Genomic DNA, 20,167 nt, shown 5'->3' with positions numbered 1-20,167 from the left:
TGCTGTGCACTTACCCACTTTTCAGATCTGATGTACATAGGATGTCTTGACCCAGAACTGTAACAAGAGAAATGAGACCCTTTCTGTCTGTTTAGGACCTGGATGTGCAGCTCAAGGAGGCTCGACAGGAGAATTCAGAGTTAAAAAGCACTGCAGAAAAACTTGGGGAGAAGCTGGCTGTTGCCAAAGACAGACTAATGTTGCAGGAGTGTCATGTGACACAGAAAAGCGGTGAGATGCCCGGAACGATTTCCTTACACAGCAAAGGTTGGCCTGACGCTGCTTGCAGCCTTGAAACGTTGAGGGAGCAGAGTGGAGGGCAGGGCTATTTGATCCGACCTGCCTGGTGGGCAAGTCCCATCCATGCAGGACACAAGTGAGCCGACATCCAGAGCTGCCGCAGGTCAGGTATTTAAAAGGCATGATGCAAAAGGATGTCTGGCCCCCCAGAAAGTTCTCCACCAGATCCACCATAGTGCCTGAACTTCTCAGCTCTGGCTTTTCCCTAGACTTAGACAACGCTTTATACTCTAACATCATTCACACAGTGATGTTATTGGGTGTTCCCAGTTATGTTGTGAGTTAGGTATCGTCAGTATCCCATGTCACAGATGAAGACATGAGGCTGAGAAAGTTAACGTGGCTAGCTCAAGGCCAGCCAGCTGCCTGGTGATAGAGGTGGTGTTTGAGTCTCAGATTATCTGACTCCAAAGTGCTTTCCACTGAGCTCCCTCATCAGAAAGTGTTTGAGTATGTACAGTGTCATCAGCTTGACACTGGGAGATATAACAAAGGCACAAAACTTAGGCTCTGCCTCTAGGGAGTTTATGGGACTGCTACTTTACAGCCCACAGCATGCCTTGCTATCATGGGTGCGGCCCAGGCAGCAGTGAGGTGTCTGGGAAAGAAGAAATCACCTCGGGCTGGAAAGTACGAGTTGGAACCAGAGGGTATAGAGGGTTTACAGCAGTGGTCTCAGAAGTAGGGCATATGGGAAGAAACTGAGCAATTATAACTATATTTATTTTTTGTCTTATACTTGAAATCTCTTTATTTAAATCCTTTGAATGTACATATATCAAGGAACGTCCTCAATTTCTTTTTAAACTATGGAAAGCACAATCAAAAAAATTTGAAGATGACTAGTTTAAGAAGGGAGAGCCAGACAACTGTTTGAACTCAAGATGCTACTTGGGCAAAGGTGACAATCACCACTTGGACCTTGCTTGAGGCCAGAAGGCCATGGAGCAGGGATTACATAGGGGAGTCAAGGGCAAAATAGTTGAATAGCAGAATGGCAACCCAACTGCAGAGGCCTCAGGCATGAGGCCAAGGCCAAGGGCATTCCCAATGTTGTTGACACTGTACTTGCAGATGACATGAAGACTGAGAGGGTTTCAGAGAATAAAGTCCTAGGGAAAGAGAATGATTTGGAAGCCTGCAGTCTCCATCCTCAGCAGGATCAGAACTTTCCCAAGGAGTGTCCATGCACGAAAGGAGGCACAGATACACAGGTACTGTCTGACCCAGTCCTGGGGATGGAGCAGTCACAGGGGAACTCTGCTGGAATGAGCTTCAGATGGAGGCCAGCCCCAAACCATGACAGGTCCACTTGGAAGCAACAGGTCCCATAGTTTCAGGGGTGCATGCATGGGTGTGAAGTTCCAGCCAACGTCCTGCCAACTGCATGTCATTGCATGTTAAGCCAGGAGACTGAGAATGTAGCAGAATTCCCCCAACTCCTTATCATTAGCTCCTGGGAAACTGGAAGCTTGCTTAAGGTTCCTGCTATATGTTCCCAGTCAAAACAAACAAAGCATTTTTTAGAAACCGCCATAGTATGGGCTGGAATATCTGATCCTATGACAATAGATACACTACTCCAAAAAGCCCTTTTCCGATGGTGGATAAAGTGAAGTCTCTTACAGATATCAAACGTGATTTTATAAACTTTATTGTACCTTGTGATACATGCTTTGAAATCAGTAATCAACATTGTAGAAGTTACACAAAAGAGAAATGGTGATCTCCTCCTCTCCCCACCCTGGCAGTTTTACAAGCCCTTTTTCTTTTATAGACCAAGAAAGAGGCATGTATTGAGACAGAATGTATGAAGCAAAAATATGAAGAAGACCTTCGTAAAATCAAAGATCAGACAGAAGAGGAGAAGAAACATCTCAAAGACCAGCTGGTGAAGCGCCTAGAAGACTTGGTGAAGAAGCACATGGTGGAAATCCAATTAGTTCGCTCATCAGTGGAAGCTGAGAGGCAGAGGCTACAGAAGGTGAGATCCCCTTTCAGAGATACCGTTCCGTTTGTTTTTCCTTGCCTCTACCTCCCTCCTTTCCTCTTCTGTTTCTTCTTTCCTTCCTCAAACATTTACTGAGCTCCTGTTGTATATACATCTCAGCTAGTTCTCTGATCAGAGGGAGTTCAGAGTCTTCAGGAGGAGACAGGGCACCCCAGGGCTGTGAGACAATAGGGCCTAGAGTTGTTGACATGCGGTGGAATTGTGTCATATGAGTGTTTAACTTAGGGAAATTCAAATCCTCTAATCTGCAAAAACAGAGAGAAATAACATGAAGTGAACACGCAGGCCTGGCAGACTGCCTGGATTCAAATCCCAGCTCTGCCACCCTCTAGCTCTGTGACCACAGAAAGTTATTTAACCTGGACTCCTCACAGGGAAACTCTGCCGGGCCCCAAGTTACTCATTTATAAAACAGATGGTGATAATAGCACCTCACAGAGTAGCTGCGAGGATTGCATGAGGTAATCCATGTGTGAAAAAACGAAGCACATCATAGTGCCTGGGGCGTAAGAGGCATTAGGTAGATGAAGGTAATTAATTAACCAGTGGGAGAGAAGTTTCTCAGCCTCTAAGTACTGTTCCAACATCCCACCAAAGGGGGCGTTTTCTGCTGAGAGGGAATGCAAAGCATCATCCCTCGTGTTTGCTGAGGAAAGCAAATAACATGTATATGAATGCTTTAGGAAAAGAGTGAAGTATATCAGTATTATTGTGAGCATAGGTGGTGCTTTAATTATTATAAGAAGGCTTCTTTCTAATCTAAGAACTTGCATTATCACTATGAGTTTTCACTGAAAGATAATCATATATCACTGAGGAATACAAGGTGTGGTGGTGAAGAGTAGTAGATACTCAATAAATATGTGTTGGTTAAATAAATGAACTTAAGAAAGTCTAGTCCTGGGTCCAAGTCCTGACTCTTTCACTGGCTTTACTACCACGGACAGGTCACTTAATCTTTCTGAAACCTGATTTTGAAAATAAGGATAAATACTTTGGGGGCTTGTTATGTGAATTAAATATGGTAGTTTTTAAAATTATTTATTTATTTACTTTGGGCTTCGTTGCGTCTTCATTGCTGCACGCGGGCTTTCTCTAGTTGCAGTGAGCAGGGGCTACTCTTCATTGTGGTGCACGGGCCTCTCATTGCGGTGGCTTCTCTTGTTGCGGAGCACGGGCTCTAGGCGCACGGGCTTCAGTAGTCGTGGCCCTCAGGCTCTAGAGTGCAGGCTCAGAAATTGTGGCGCACAGGCTTAGTTGCTCCGTGGCACGTGGGATCTTCCTGGACCAAGGCTCGAACCCTTGTCCCCTGCATTGGCTGGCGGATTCTTAACCACTGGGCCACCAGGGAAGCCCCTAAATATGGTTTTATATATAAACTCTTATCTCAGTGTACAACATGTAGCAAAAGTTTGATAAACGGTGGCTGTGATTAGTTACCATGTGCATTAGATGACATCATGTGTGATAATATTAGTGTCCACTATACTTTATAAAGCACTTTATTCTTATGGACACATTTAATCCTCCCAACAGGATTACAAAATGAGTGTTCATATCCCCATTTCAGAGATGAGAAAACTGAGGCTCAAAGATGTTATGTATCCACTCACACAGACAGTGAGTGGTGCAGCTACATTAAAACCTGACAGCCTGACTCCAGAGGCCATGGTTTCCCATCCCTGCACAGAGGGGGAAGCAGCTGTATTGAAAGCACTTTCCTCCCCATGAGCAGTGACAGGTTGCACAAATCCAATCCTCATTGGAGGAAAGCTGAAGCCGCTTTCCATCGTGAGCCACAATCAGTGGGAGGGACAGTAGCTCTCCCAGAGCTACAGGTTGCCCTGGTAACCTGTCAGCCAAGCCTGACTCTGAGTGTAGAAATCCCACTTCAGCTTTAATCAGGGGCATGGATCCATTTGGGAAATGAATCATGTAGAAATAAATTGCATTTTCTCCTGGTTTTTTATTTTCTTTTTAAAAATTATGGTCATTTCTACAAACTGAGGATATAAGTTATATAAATTAGGCCATGCAGACTACAGGAAGGTAAACACTTGAAGAGGTCCCAGATCTGGTGTTCATGGACTAAAAATAGATACCGGTTTCCCCTCTAGAGTTAAGAGCACACTGTTCCTTTGGGCCCTTGAGTATAAGTATGTTGTGTATCCTGAATGCTACCTTAACCTGAAAAAGACACCACAGGAGATGGGCTGGAGTTCACCCAGACAGTTTATCTGCCTTTCCTGTCTGTAGGATTAGATGATATTACAACTTAATCTTCACAGACAGAGCAGAGTACGTGTCCTATAATTAGCACTTGCCCATGTTGATACCTAGGAGAGTGTGGAAAGATTTATTGAGTCCTCACTGAGCTGTTGTAGACACTGCTGCGTTCTACACCTCATTTGTATCACTTAGGATTCTGGGTGGCAAGCATCACAAACCCACCCTGGGCAGTTTAGGTAAGAAAGGAATTTAGTAAAGGGTAATGAAAAGCTTTCTGGAAAACCAGGGAACTGGGCTTGGCAAACTACTCAGTGATGAAGACACCCTTGCTGCCATGTCTGAGCCCAGACCTTCTGTTTACACAGCTGACACCACCAACACTGGGCCCTGGATGTTGCCTGCAGAACTGCAGTGTCCAATATGGTAGCTTCTTGACACATGTGGTTATTTACATTTAAATCAATTACAATTAAATAATATTTTAAATTCAGTTCCTCAGTGGAACTCGCCACATTTCAAGAGCTCAATTACCATATGTGGCTAGTGGCTCCCAGATTGGATAGCACAGTGTTGAGGGATTTCTATACATTAGCTACATTATATTTTAGAACATTTCTATCATCACGGAAAGTTCCGTCAGTCAGAGCTGCTGTAGAATGGCTGCCCCCGCTGCCCCTGGGAAGTTCAGTTGCCAGATCCTTTATGACTCCAGCTTGTACGTATCGATGGCTTCCAATTCAAAATCCGGGGTGGGTGTGTCTGATTGGTCACATGCCTTGATCACATGCCTCAATCACATGCCCATGCCCTCATCACAAGGGAGTCTGGGAAGGTAAGTCTGACATTTTCTGGTTCTGTGGTGGAAAGATGGCTCTGATGTATCAGATGGAGAATTTCCCAAACATTCAGAGAAGGCTCAGAGGCTGGGCAGCCAAAAGGAACAATAGCTCTCCACTCCATGATTTAATTCTTACCTCAGCCCTGTAGGCAGGGGTTGTTTTCCCCTTTCACAGATGAGGAACCTGGGAAATGAAGTCACTTGAGTATCACATGAATTGGGTGTGAGTCAGGGCTCCCTTGACTCCAAAGCCACTAACTTTTGCCCTCTGTCTATGTAGCAGAACAGAATAAACATTGCCCTGGGCCTTGGAGAGCAGCCTTCAGGTCTTCACCCTGCCAATATCCATTTATGGTTTATTTATCATTCATTGAATGCGTACTTGGTGTTTTGAGCAATGCAGGGATACACGAATCAGCCATGCCTACAGGGAGCTCACAGTCTGGAAGGAGGAACAAGACATGCACTGAAACCATCTGTCAAGTCTGGGTGTAAGAAGTGCTGTGCTGGGGAAGCAGCCACGTTGTCACCTTAAATAAGTCACCCCAAACCATTCTAGGCCTCTGCTTTCTAATTTCAGTAATAATGTGAATGTGAATGATTTTGTCTAATTCTTTTCAACTTTTTATTTCTATCAACTCCAAAAATACTCTTCATTATTGAGAAATAGGTTGCTTAATTTCCAAATATTTGGAACCTTTCCAGATATCTCTATGTTATTGATTTCTAATTTAGTTCTCTTGTGATCAAAGAACAGATTCTGTTCTTTCCTTTTCAATTAGCTCATATTATTGTATGGCCCAGGGATGGTCTATCTTGATGAATGGTCCAGGTGCCCTTGAAAAGAATATGGATCTGCTGCTCTTGAGTGGAGTGTTTCATAAATGATAATTAGGTTAAGTTGGTTGATAGTGTTGTTCAAGTATCTTATTTCCTTACTAATTTTTTCTCTATTTGTTCTGTTGATTATTGAGAGAGGAGTATTGAAATATCAAATTTAAGTCAGTTTTTATATTTTCCCTTTTAGTCCTGTCAGTTTTTGCTTTAGATAAATTCAAACTTATTTATGAGGTACATACACATTTAGGCCTATTATGTCTTCTCAGTGAATTGGCCCCTTACTCATTATGGAATATTCCTTGTCCTGAAGTCTACTTTGATAAAAATACGGACATTCTATCATTTTTGTGGTTAGTGTTACAGTCTATTTTAATCCATGCCTTTACTTTTAACCTACCTGTGTCTTTCTAGTCAAAGTGCGTTTGTATTGGGTTGGCCAAAAAGTTCGTTCGGGATCCATAAGCTGTTACAAAACCTGAACGAACTTTTTGGCCAACCCGAATAGGATAGCTGGATTTTCTGTTTTATTCAGCTTGGCAGTCTGATTTTTGAGGGTCATTTAGACCATTTACATTCAATGTAATTATCATTAAGTCTACCATATTGCTGAGTTTTTTTTTTCTTTTTGTCACATCTTTTTTTCTTTTTGCCTGTTTTCCTGTTTATTTTTGATTACTTGAATATATAGCTTTTGGTATTCCCTTTTTTTTTTTTTTTTTTTTTTTTTTTTTTTTGTGGTACGCCGGCCTCTCACTGTTGTGGCCTCTCCCGCTGCGGAGCACAGGCTCTGGACGCGCAGGCTCAGCGGCCATGGCTCACGAGCCCAGCGGCTCCGCGGCATGTGGGATCCTCCCGGACTGGGGCACGAACCCGCGTCCCCTGCATCGGCAGGCGGACCCTCCACCACTGCGCCACCAGGGAAGCCCTGGTATTCCCTTTTTTACCTCCACTAGTGACTTGTTAGATATTCTCCTTTTGGGGAGAGGATGGTGTGCCATGGTTGCTGTAGGATTTATAACATGCAACTTTATCATTGCCATCGAATAATATGATGTTACTTCATACATATTGTGTTGCTGTAAGGTTTGTACGGAGAAGCAATACATATATACTTCACTGTATAAACCTTACAGCAACACACTATTTTTATTTAGCCTTTCCTAACCTTTGTGAAATTGTTGTCATGTGTTTTACTTTACATATGTTATAAACTCTACATTGCTTTTCTATTTCCTTAAGTAGTCAATTATCTCTCAGAGAGAATTTTTAAATGAGAAAACTAAAGTCTTTTATATTTTCTAATTCACCATTGCTACCCTCTTCATTCCTTTGGCATATTCAAGCACCCCATCTGGTATCATTTTCTTTTGGCCTGAAGAACTTCCTTTAATGTTTCTTGTAGTGTCAGTCTGCTCACAGAAAATTCTCTCAGTGTTTATATGTCTGAAAATGTCTTTATTTTGCCTTCATTTTTGAAGGTTATTTTGCTGGATATAGAATTCTAGGTTAACAGTTTGTTTTCTTTCAGCACTTTAAAGATGCTGTTCAACTTTTTAAAATTTTTGGTTTGTATTTTCCTCAGATGAAAAGTTGGTAGCCACTCTCATCTGTTCTCCCCTGTGCATAGTGTATCTTTTTGTTTTCTGATTGCTTTTAAGACTTTTTTCTTTATCATCACAATTTGATTATGATATGTCATGGTGTGATATTCTTTGTGTTTTTCTGTTTGGGGTTCTGTTTGGACGTCTTGGGTCTGTAGGTTATAGTTTTTTTCTGTATTCAGATTTTTAAATTGAAGTGTAGTTTATTTGCAATGTTTTGCTGTGGGTTATAGTTTTTATACAGTATGGAAATTTTAAGATCATTATCTCTTCTGCCTTCCCCTTCTGAGTGACATTTCAGGCTTGGTACTGGTTTACTCTTTCAGCTACACCAGGAACTTTACTATAAATACATACCAAAGAGTGATTTTTCTTCTTGAAAAAAGTTAACGTGTTTTCCTTTAAAATGCCAACTGAAATCTCTGCTTGGTGATTTCCTATGGCTGCTTATTTGTTGTTCCCGTCACAGTGGTTCCCTTATGTGTCTTTTCTTAAACTGCCAGTAATTGTGGACAATCTAGACAAGAAAGCAGGAAAAGGGTGGGAGTCCTGCTTTTGCCTCTTACCAGCCATTGGATTTGCTTCATGTGAAATGGATGCAATAAAGCCTTTTTCCATAAGTATTATGAGAGTTAAATGAGAACAGAGCTTATGAAAGTACTCTGTGAATCCTGTAAATTCATAGCCCATGGAGCCTTCTTCCAGGGGTGGGATGCAGCAATTTATATATCTGAAAGCACTCATCTCCTTCTTTTTCCTCCTGTTCTTGTCTTTGTAGTTGTTTTTTCTCTTTCCACGAGTTAGGAGGAGAATGTTAACGCTTCCTGTTGAAATCCTCAAGGTCACTTGAGGAAATTTGTGGGGAAATTTTTTCCCTTTAGGTCCATTTGTCAAGGCAACAGCTGAAGCTGTGATTGATTACATATACCCTAGGACGTTAGGCTGTGCAAGATTAGAAATAGCCACTGCTTTATGCTAAGCACCTTTCTCGCAGGGGGTTTCCACTGTGCTGTTACAGTGAACATGCCTTGGCAGAGTTAGCGAGTGTCTGCACCAGTAAGCATGTTAAACAAAACTTCTGTTCAATAAAAGATTCTGTGAATGAGGGACTAAATAATGAAGTAAAAAAAAAATCAGAATCTTTGCTGAGGGGACGGCCTTATTTCTGATGGTTGCTTAAGTTATCTCAACTTGTTTTAAACAAAAAGTTTATCTATCATCTTCAGAAAATGAACTCTCCAAAGCAACAAGCCCTGCAAAAGGAGATGGTGGATTTACTGAAGACACTATACGTTGGCCTAAGTGTCCACATCATGCGACCCTTACAATCTAATCACAGCCCTCTTTTAAATGACTGACCCCAGGGACAATGCGAAGCGCCACCCCAGGGCCACTGGCCTGGCCTGGGGCTGGCCCCATAGAAAGTGTAAAGGTGTCATCCAGATGATCAGTAGCAGCATCTTTTTAGATGATCAGGTTAGAAATCCAGGAGTCAGAAATCCAGAAATCCATAATTTCTCTGTCATCCCTCACATTCGATCAACCATGAAGTCCATTCATTCTGCAGTTGACCCTTGAACAACGTGGGAGTTAATCCAAGTATAACTTATAGTAGGCCCTTCGTATCTGCAGTTCCTCCACATCCACAGGTTCAACCAACCACAGACTGTGTAGTACTGTAGTACTTACTGCTGAAAAATGTCCACGTATAACTGGACCCATGCAGGCAGGGAAGAAGCACAGCCAAGGGGTCATCCTTTGCAGAGTTTGGATCTTGACTCTTCTGCTTACGGGCTGCATGGCCTTGGGCAAGTTATTTAACCTCTTGAAGCTTCATTTCTTCATCTGTATAATGAGCTTTAACAATACTACCTAGCTCATAGTGTTTTCATAAGGATCAACGAGATGATCTGTGAAAAGCGCCCAGAAAATGGTACACACTCAGTAAATGTCAACTGCTAATATGTCATCTACTTCCAGTTAGACCATAAAGGTCTGTAATCAATTATCACCATCCAGCATGGTATCTACTGCATTATAGCTGTTGACTTTGCTGCCTATCTCTTTCACGCAAATGTGAGCTCCTGGTGAGTAAGCATATTGTCTGTTTTTATCCCCAGCTTCAAGAACAGTGCCAAGCACATGGTAGGTCTCAATAAATATTTGTTGAACAAATAAATGACTTAATATCTACCTAAAATTCAGCTACGAGGAACAGAATATTTCATCCACTTCTCTAGACACTTGAAAAATTTCCCCAGATATTAAGCTAGATCAGAAAGCGTAAGCATCTGTAAGAATAGTACTATTTAGCATTTATCGATCCCTTACTATGTACCTAGAACTGTGCTAAGCATGTAAGTAATGCATTGAATCACAGAGAGGTTAGGAAATCTGCCCAAGATCACACAGCTAAAATGCAGCTGCACCACTCACATGGGCTCCAGAATGTTCTTTTGTCTGGATCTGCTTTGTGCTGAGACTGTGAGGCTGTGGGGAGGGACCATGGAGGAAGCAGCCCTATGAATCCCATCATTTTGGCTAAAGTAAGGATGCTGTTGAGAAGGCCAAAGAAGAAATTTCATTCTGCTTTTGATATTTCCCTGCAACTGAGGGTGTAGTTGGCTTTTTGATTTATAGAACCATGAGAACTTTGTCAGTAATGAGCATTCTGTTTTCTTATTTGACACTACAAAATTTAAAGCCAGGGGTTTACTCTGCCCCCACCCCCCCAACCCCCAGTATATATTCGACTTCGTGGTGTGAATTTAGCACCTGTTTTCTTTGGACTTTCTCATGTATTTCTAATTTATGTTCTCTTTTCTTTTCTTTTTTTTTTTTTTTTTTGCGGTACGCGGGCCTCTCACTGTTGTGGCCTCTCCCGTTGCGGAGCACAGGCTCCGGATGCGCAGGCTCAGTGGCCATGGCTCACGGGCCCAGCTGCTCCGCAGCATGTGGGATCTTCCTGGACCGGGGCACGAGCCCGTGTCCCCTGCATTGGCAGGCGGACTCAACCACTGCGCCACCAGGGAAGCCCTAATTTATGTTTTCTTATAGTAGTTTATGACTCTTGTGAGTTTCTTTGAACCCCTTTGGGAATAAGGCAGGGTGTGTCCTGTCCATGTTTTCGTGGCTTGTGTGGTTAACTCTTCCATTCATCATTTAGGAAGTAGAAGCACAGTTGGAGGAAGTGAAGAAGAAATCAGAAAATGAAATAAAGCATCTGCAAGAAGAGAAAGAGGCCCTAAGTGTGAAGCTCCAGAATTCACTGCTTGAGGTAAGTCCCGAATAAAAGCTGTTCTTGGAATGATAGTTCTGGGCTCCAGGAATTTTTGATGAACTGAGATGCTAGGAATCTTGGGAAGCTTCCCTGACCTCCTTACATTTAGCATCCTTGGAAGGAAGAACAAGACTTCATCCTGACAGGAAGGCTGTCTCAGGGGCATGAATTCAGCTGCAGATAACAGAGAGCCTGATTTATAGAGGCTTAACAAAGAGGCACTTAATGTCACACATAAAAGAGGGAGGCAGGAGGCTGCTGGTGTTGATTCTGTGGCTAAATGATATCAGGCCTGGAAAATCTGCAAACATCTTGGTCCTGCCCTCTCCCCACCCCCGGCTGTGTTATCAGTGTCCTGGGCATTAGATACTTCTGCCTTCCTGGGCTCTTTTCTTTATCAAAAAGAATTTAAAATTATAATTTGTAACTGCACTGTCATAAAGGTGAATATGGCCAGGCTGCAGTTTTTTCTTCTGATTCTGAAAGAAATGAAAATATGTTCATGGCCCCTAAATGCATCATAGGTTCCTAGCACTGCACGTAGGAGAAGTTGGCTCAGATTCCCCTTGGCTGTGAGAACGACTGTCACTGTACCAGTTGTCATGCCCCAAGTTAAAGCAGGAAAGAAGGAGGGGCAGGGATGACCAGGCCTGCACACTTCATCAGGAAAACAAAAGCATACGCAGAAACCCCCAGCTGACTCCTACTCCCATTGGTAATATCTGTGCCACGTGGCCAGCCTGGGAAAGCAAGGATTTAGCCGTCAGGCCTCCCTGGTGGAGGCAGGCAAGGAGAGCAGGGTAAGGAATGGATGTAAACCAGCTGAACAGTGGAGTTTTCTTCTTGGGCCCACTCGTCCAAACCACCCAGGGACCAAGTTCAAAGTTTAAAGGCGCTGTGGACAGTGTTACTATGGAGAAGAACTTGCCGCTGACGGACTCCTATTCATCCTTCAGTGCCCTTAACACTGTGCTGGAATTCCCTGGGCAGAGTTTATTGCTGTAAGTTCTCTGCGGTAGTACCTACCTCATACTAATTGTTAGGAGAATTAAAAGAGTTAATACTGTAAAATGCTTAGGTCTGTGCCTGGCACAGAGCAAACACACCATTAATGATGCTCTTATATATTGTACATGTGTCTACTGAATGTTGTTGTGATTGTAAACATGCATCTGTCTGCTCCATAAGGTGACAGCTCCTTGAAGGCAGGGACGATATTTTATGATCTTACCATCTTGCTCTCAGTCTGTCCCATCTCCCCACTTTACACCTGAGGAGCTGCCTGAGGAGCATTAGTTTTAGCCACATCTGAGGTTCCTTTATGGTTATTGACCTTGTTCTTCTCAAAGTCTAGAGCAGGGAAACCAGACCGTTTAATTGACACTCTACAGTTAGTTGGTTAATAATAATCATAATTAAGGCTTTATAATTTAATAGCAGCTTTTAGCCACTCTTCTCTCATATTATCTGTATAATTCTTAAATATTGTTCCTTTTCTTTACCAACTAACTTTGTAAAAACGAAATAGGGTGGCCTTCCAGGAATGGTATGAAAACTAATGGAAACCATGCTACAGCCCTGGTATAGTTATGTGGATGTGAATAATTTAAAGAGAAGTGTGGAATATTGTAAACCTGCCAGGCTCATCTTCTTCTGGAGAGACGAAGCAACTAGCTAATTAGAAATGGCCTCTCTAGAAGCGTGTCTGGGATTTGTCTAGTGGGGCACAGTCCCCAGAACTGATTGACCCAAGGGAATGGGTCCCAGATTAATGACCACAGCCGGGTGATAGGACTTTGTTTCATTGCTGAATGTTTCTATTCTTCTGTTTTAGGTTTTAAGGCTGGAAGAATTTATCCAGCAGAATAATGTACGTCCCCCGAGAGGCAATGAACGGCCCCAAGAATTGGACTGCCAGCAAGGCAACATTTTAGAGACCCAGGTAACCTCTAGCTTTTTCTGCTTTAATTAAGGATATTTTTCTTCTTCTTTTCAGCACTTTGGTGTCCCCAGTGACACATGCTGGCATTAATGGGCTCTTTTATTGCCCCCCTTAGAGCTGCCAAAATGCCTGAAATAAAAAATCATTATAAAATCAATTTGCAAAAACCACAACGAAAATAGAGTTCTGAGTAATTATCCACATGGTTTGAAAAAGAACCGGGCTTGTCAGATGACTCTTCTCTCCCTCTCTGGTTGCAGCCTGGCTGGCAGATCAAGGGGCACTGGACTAGAGTGGGGTCTTTGGTTCTGCCCAGCAAGAAGCATAACAGTAATCATAACTCTCCCTCGAGTGCATGTTGAGAAGCTTGGGTTGTTTGACCATGAAACTCGGCTCTCATCCGACCCTCCTGGGTCTAGACCGTGATCCCTCCATGAGCTTAGTTCTAGAGAGAAGTACAGACCCCTCCTACATAGAGTTGCAGGAGGAACCTTGATGAGTATCAATTTCACTTGATTCAACTCAACATGCACGTTATTCTTTCATTCTGCAGTCATCTGTGAAATACATAACAAGTGCCAGCCTCTGAGCTACATGCTACACGGGAGAAAAATATATAAACAAATAGCTTTAACGCAATGTGGACATTTAGTAATAGAATTAAACATCTGGTGCTGTGTTTTCTATTAGGCAACTGTTATGTACTTTACAGGTATAGTTCTTTCTTTTTAAGTTAATTAATTTATTTATTTTATACAGCAGGTTCTTATTAGTTTTTTATTTTATACATATTGGTGTATATATGTTGTCAATCCCAATCTCCTGATTCATCCCACCACCATCACCCCCGCCCCACCGCTTTCCCCCATTGGTGTCCATACATTTGTTCTCTACATCTGTGTCTCTATTTCTGCCCTGCAAACCAGTTCACCTATACCATTTTTCTAGGTTCCACATGTATGCGTTAATATACAATATTTGTTTTTCTCTTTTCTGACTTACTTCACTCTGTATGACAGTCTCTAGGTCCATCCACGTCTCTACAAATGACCCAGTTTCGTTCCTTTTTATGGCTAATGTTCCACTGTATATATGTACTAACAACTTCTTTATCCATTCCTCTGTTGATGGGCATTTAGGTTGCTTCCATGACCTGGCTATCGTAAATAGAGCTGCAATGAACATTGGGGTGCATGTGTCTTTTTGAATTACGGTTTTCTCTGGGTATATGCCCAGTAGTGGGATTGCTGTGTCATATGGTAATTCTATTTTTAGTTTTTTAAGGAACCTCCATACTGTTCTCCATAGTGTCTGTATCAATTTACATTCCCACCAACAGTGCAAGAGGGTTCCCTTTTCTCCACACCCTCTCCAGCATCTGTTGTTTGCAGATTTTCTGATGATGCCCATTCTAACTGGTGTGAGGTGATACCTCATGGTAGTTTTGATTTACATTTCTCTAATAATTAGTGATGATGAGCAGCTTTTCATGTGCCTGTTGGCCATCTGTATGTCTTCTTTGGAGAAATGTCTATTTAGGTCTTGATTTGTTTGCAAATATTTTCTTCCATTCTGAGGGTTATCTTTTCGTCTTGTTTATAGTTTCCTTTGCTGTGCAAAAGCTTTGAAGTTTCATTAGGTCCTGTTTGTTTATTTTTGTTTTTATTTCCATTACTGTGGGAGATGGGTCAAAAAAGATCTTGCTGTGATTTATGTCACAGAGTGTTCTTCCTATGTTTTTCTGTAAGAGTTTTATAGTATCTGGTCTTACATTTAGGTCTTTGATCTATTTTGAGTTTATTTTTGTGTATGGTGTTAGGGAGTGTTCTAATTTCATTCTTTTACATGTAGCTGTCCAGTTTTCCCAGCACCATTTATTGAAGAGACTTTCTTTTCTCCATTGAATATCCTTGCTTCCTTTGTCATAGATTAGTTGACCATAGGTGCGTGGGTTTGTCTCTGGGCTTTCTATCTTGTTTCATTGATCTATATTTCTGTTTTCATGCCAGTACCATATTGTCTGGTTTACTGTAGCTTTGTAGTATACTCTGAAGTCAGGGAGTCTGATTCCTCCAGCTCCGTTTTTTTCCCCTCAAGATTGCATTGGCTATTCAGGGTCTTTTGTGTCTCCATACAAATTTTAAGATTTTTTGTTCTGCTTCTGTAAAAACTGCCATTGGTAATTTGATAGTGATTGCATTGAATCTTTAGATTGCTTTGGGTAGTATAGTCATTTTCACAATATTGATTCTTCCAGTCCAAGAACATGGTATATCTCTCCATCTGTTTGTGTCATCTTTGGTTTCTTTCATCAGTGTCTTATACTTTTCTGAGTACAGGTTTTTTACCTCCTTAGGTAGGTTTATTCCTAAGTATTTTATTCTTTTTGTTGCAGTGGTGAATGGGATTGTTTCCTTAATTTCTCTTTCTGACCTTTCATTAGTGTATAGGAATGCAAGAGATTTCTGTACATTAATTTTGTATCCTGAAGCTTTACCAAATTCATTGTTAAGCTCTCATAGTTTTCTGGTGGCATCTTTAGGATTATCTTTATGTAATATCATGTCATCTGCAAACAGTGACAGTTTTACTTCTTGTTTTCCAATTTGGATTCCTTTTATTTCTTTTTCTTCTGTGATTGCTGTGGCTAGGACTTCCAAAACTATGTTGAATAATAGTGGCGAGAGTGGACATCCTTGTTTTGTTCCTGATCTTAGAGGAAATATTTTCAGTTTTTCACCATTGAGAATGATGTTTGCTATGGGTTTGCTGTATATGGCCTTTATTATGTTGAGGTAGGTTTTCTCTGTGTCCACTTTCTGGAGAGTTTTTATGATAAATGGGTGTTGAATTTGGTCAAAGGCTTTTTCTGCAACTATTGAGATGATCATATGGTTTTTATTCTTCTATTTGTTAATATGGTGTATCACATTGATTGATTTGCGTATATTGAAGAATCCTTGCATCCCTGGGATAAATCCCACTTGATCATGGTGTATGATCCTTTTTATGTGTTGTTGGATTCTGTGTGCTAGTATTTTGTTGAGGATTTTTGCATCTATATTAATCAGTAATATTGGTCTGTAATTTTCTTTTTTTGTAGTATCTTTGTCTGGTTTTGGTATCAGGGTGATGGTGGCCTCATAGAATGAGTTTGGAAGTGTTCCTTCCTTTGCAGTTTTTTGGAAGAGTTTGAGAAGGATGGCTGTTAGCTCTTCTCTAAATGTCTGAGAGAATTCACCTGTGAAGCCATCTGGTCCTGGACTTTTGTTTGTTGGAAGATTTTTAATCACAGTTTCAATTTCATTACTTGTGATTGGTCTGTTCATATTTTCTGTTTCTTCCTGGTTCAATCTTGGAAGGTTATACCTTTCCAAGAATTTGTCTATTTCTTCCAGGTTGTCCATTTTATTGGCATAGAGTTGCTTGTAGTAGTCTCTTATGATGCTTTGTATTTCTGTGCTGTCCATTGTAACTTCTCCTTTTTCATTTCTAATTTTATTGATTTGAGTCCTCTCCCTCTTTTTCTTGATGAGTCTGGCTAAAGGTTTATCAATTTTGTTTATCTTCTCAAAGAACCAGCTTTTAGTTTTATTGATCTTTGCTATTATTTTCTTTGTTTCTATTTCATTTATTTCTGCTCTGATCTTTATGATTTCTTTCCTTCTGCTAACTTTGGGTTTTGTTTTTTCTTCTTTCTCTAGTTCCTTTAGGTGTAAGTTTAGATTGTTTATTTGAGATTTTTCTTGTTTCTTGAGGTAGGATTGTATTGCTATAAATTTCCCTCTTAAACTGCTTTTCCTGCATCCCATAGGTTTTGGATCGTCGTGTTTTTGTTGTCATTTGTCTCTAGGTATTTTCTGATTTCCTCTTTGATTTCTTTGTTGATCTCTTGGTTATTTAGTAATGTATTGTTTAGCCTCTGTGTGTGTGTGTTTTTTTTATGTTTTTTTCCCCCTGTAATTGATTTCTAATCTCATAGCATTGTGCTTGGAAAAGATACTTGATATGATTTCAGTTTTCTTAAATTTACCAAGGCTTGATTTGTTGACCCAAGATGTGATCTATCGTGGAGAATGTTCTGTGTGCACTTGAGAAGAAAGTGTAATCTGCTGGTTTTGGATGGAATGTCCCATATATATCAGTTAAATATATCTGGTCTACTGTGTCATTTAAAGTTTGTGTTTTCTTATTAATTTTCTGTCTGGATGATCTGTCCATTGGTGTAAGTGAGGTGTTAAAGTCCCCCACTATTACTGTGTTACTGTCTATTTCCTCTTTTATAGCTGTTGGCATTTGCCTTATGTATTGAGATGCTCCTATGTTGGGTGTATATATATTTAGAATTGTTACATCCTCTTCTTGGATTGATCCCTTGGTCATTATGTGGTGTCCTTGCTTGTCTCTTGTAACATTCTTTATTTTAAAGTCATTTTATCTGATATGAGTATTGCTACCCCAGCTTTCTTTAGATTTCCATTTGCATGGAATATCTTTTTCCATCCCCTCACTTTCAGTCTGTATGTGTCCCTAGGTCTGAAGTGGGTCTCTTGTAGATAGCATATATTTGGGTCTTGTTTCTATATCCATTCAGCAAGCCTGTGTCTTTTGGTTGGAGCATTTAATCCATTCACATTTAAGGTAATTATCGATATGTATGTTCCTATTACCATTTTCTTAATTGTTTTCAGTTTGTTTTTGTAGGTCCTTTGCTTCTCTTGTGTTTCCCACCTAGAGAAGGTCCTTTAGCATTTGTTGTAGAGCTGGTTTGGTGGTGCTGAATTCTCTTAGCTTTTGCTTGTCTCTAAAGCTTTTGATTTCTCCATCAAATCTGAATGAGATCCTTGCCAGGTAGAGTAATCTTGGTTGTAGTTTCTTCCCTTTCATCACTTTAAATATATTGTGCCACTCCCTTCTGGCTTGTAGAGTTTTTGCTAAGAAATCAGCTGTTAACCTTATGGGAGTTCCTTTGTATGTTATTTGTCATCTTTCCATTGTTGCTTTTAATAATTTTTCTTTGTCTTTAATTCTTGTCAGTTAGATTACTATGTGTCTCTCCTTGGGTTTATCCTGCCTGGGACTCTCTGTTCTTCCTGGACTTAGATGGCTATTTCCTTTCCCATGTTAGGGAAGTTTTTGACTATAATCTCTTCAAATATTTTCTCAGGTCCCTTCTCTCTCTGTTCTCCTTCTGGGATCCCTATAATGTGAATGTTGGTGCGTTTAATGTTCTCCCAGAGGTCTCTTAGGCTGTCTTCATTTCTTTTCATCCTTTTTTCTTTATTCTGTTCCGTGGCAGTGAATTCCACCATTCTGTCTTCCAGATCACTTATCCGTTCTTCTGCCTCAGTTATTCTGCTATTGATTCCTTCTTGTGTATTTTTCATTGCATTTATTGTATTGTTCATCTCTGTTTATTTAATTCTTCTAGGTGTTTGTTCTTTAATTCTTCTAGGTCTTTGTTAAACATTTCTTGTATCTTCTCGATCTTTGCCTCCATTCTTTTTCCGAGGTCCTGGACCATCTTCACTATCATTATTCTGAATTCTTTTTCTGGAAGGTTGCCTATCTCCACTTCATTTAATTGTTTTTCTGGGGTTTTATCTTGTTCCTTCATCTGGTACATAGTCCTCTGCCTTTTCATTTTGTCTATCTTTCTGTGAACAAGGTTTTCGTTCCACAGGCTGCTGGATTGTAGTTCTTCTTGCTTCTGCTGTCTGCCCTCTGGTGGATGAGGTTATCTAAGAGGCTTGTGCAAGTTTCCTGCTGGGAGGGACTGGTGGTGGGTAGAACTGGGTGTTGCTCTGGTGGATAGAGCTCAGTAAAACTTTAATCCGCTTGTCTGTTGACAAGTGGAGCTGAGTTCCCTCCCTGTTGGTTGTTTGGCCTGAGGGGACCCAACACTGGAGCCTACCCGGGCTCTTTGGTGGGGCTAATGGTGGACTCTGGAAGGGCTCACGCCAATCAGTACTTCCCAGAACTTCTGCTGCCAGTGTCCTTGTCCCTGCGGTGAGCCACAGCCACCTCCTGCCTCTGCAGGAGACTCTCCAACACTAGCAGGTAGGTCTGGTTCAGTCTCCTATGGGGTCACTGCTCCTTCCCCCTGGGTCCTGATGCACACACTACTTTGTGTGTACCCTCCAAGAGTGGAGTCTCTCTTTCCCCCAGTCCTGTCCAAGTCCTGAAATCAAATCCTATTAGCCTGCAAAGTCTGATTCTCTGGGAATTCCTCCTCCCATTGCCAGACCCCCAGGTTGGGGAGCCTGACGTGGGGCTCAGAACCTTCACTCCAGTGGGCGGACTTCTGTGGTGTAATTGTTCTCCAGTTTGTGAGTCACCCACCCAGCGGTTATGGGATTTGATTTTATTGTGATGGCGCCCTTCCTACTGTCTCATTGCAGCTTCTCCTTTGTCTTTGGATGTGGAGTATCTTTTTGGTGAGTTCCAGTATCTTACTGTTGATGATTGTTCAGCAGTTAGTTGTGATTCCGGTGCTCTTGCAAGAGGGAGAGAGCACACGTCCTTCTGCTCCGCCATCTTGAACCAATCTCCTAGTCTGTTCTTTTAAACTGAGTTTTCTTTTCAAAAAGATAACCTACCTACAAAGCACAGAATTCATAAGGTGCATAAAGGTATACAGTGAAAAGCGTGCCCCCTCCCCCAGTTCCCTGTCTTATCTTGTTTTACCCCTTCTTGTATCTCCTTTCATATGGTGCATATGCAGGCATCATTATGAATATATTATTTTCTTCTGAAAATGATAGAATTCTCTCCTTCACTCTGCTTTTTTCTAAACTTAAATTTTTATAGCTTGGTGATTGTAACACAGCAGTACACTTCCATATCAACTTCATTTTTTTTAAAAAAAGAGCAACTGTCTAGTGTTCCCTTGAACAGAAAAACTGTAATACATGTACCTTTTCCCTTATGATGAATTTTTTGGTTTGTTTCTAATTTTTCACTATAGATAATACTTAAATGGATAACACTGTAGAGGGATACAGTGTAGCATAGTGGTTAAGCGAGCGGTCCCCTGAACCTGACGTCTGGTTTCTTACTGGCTAAAGAATCTTGGACAATTGATTTAAAGTCTCTTTGCTTGAGCTTCTTCGCCTGTAAAATGGGT

At 41.2% G+C, this 20,167-nt stretch overlaps 1 protein-coding gene across 1 annotated transcript in view; it reads left to right on the top strand.

The window, feature by feature from the left end:
* Nucleotides 1-20,167, top strand: part of FAM184B (family with sequence similarity 184 member B) — a 115,463-nt gene that overhangs the window by 49,904 nt on the left and 45,392 nt on the right. The window contains exons 3-7 of the mRNA XM_033856397.2: nt 96-231; nt 1,375-1,514; nt 2,078-2,284; nt 10,986-11,096; nt 12,934-13,041. Of these exons, the coding sequence (XP_033712288.2) occupies nt 96-231; nt 1,375-1,514; nt 2,078-2,284; nt 10,986-11,096; nt 12,934-13,041 (702 nt within the window). The remainder of the gene's footprint in view (nt 1-95; nt 232-1,374; nt 1,515-2,077; nt 2,285-10,985; nt 11,097-12,933; nt 13,042-20,167) is intronic.

This window comes from Tursiops truncatus, chromosome 5 (assembly GCF_011762595.2).
Source record: "Tursiops truncatus isolate mTurTru1 chromosome 5, mTurTru1.mat.Y, whole genome shotgun sequence".
Classification (NCBI taxonomy): domain Eukaryota; kingdom Metazoa; phylum Chordata; class Mammalia; order Artiodactyla; family Delphinidae; genus Tursiops; species Tursiops truncatus.
This window is presented reverse-complemented; position numbering and strand designations above follow the sequence as displayed.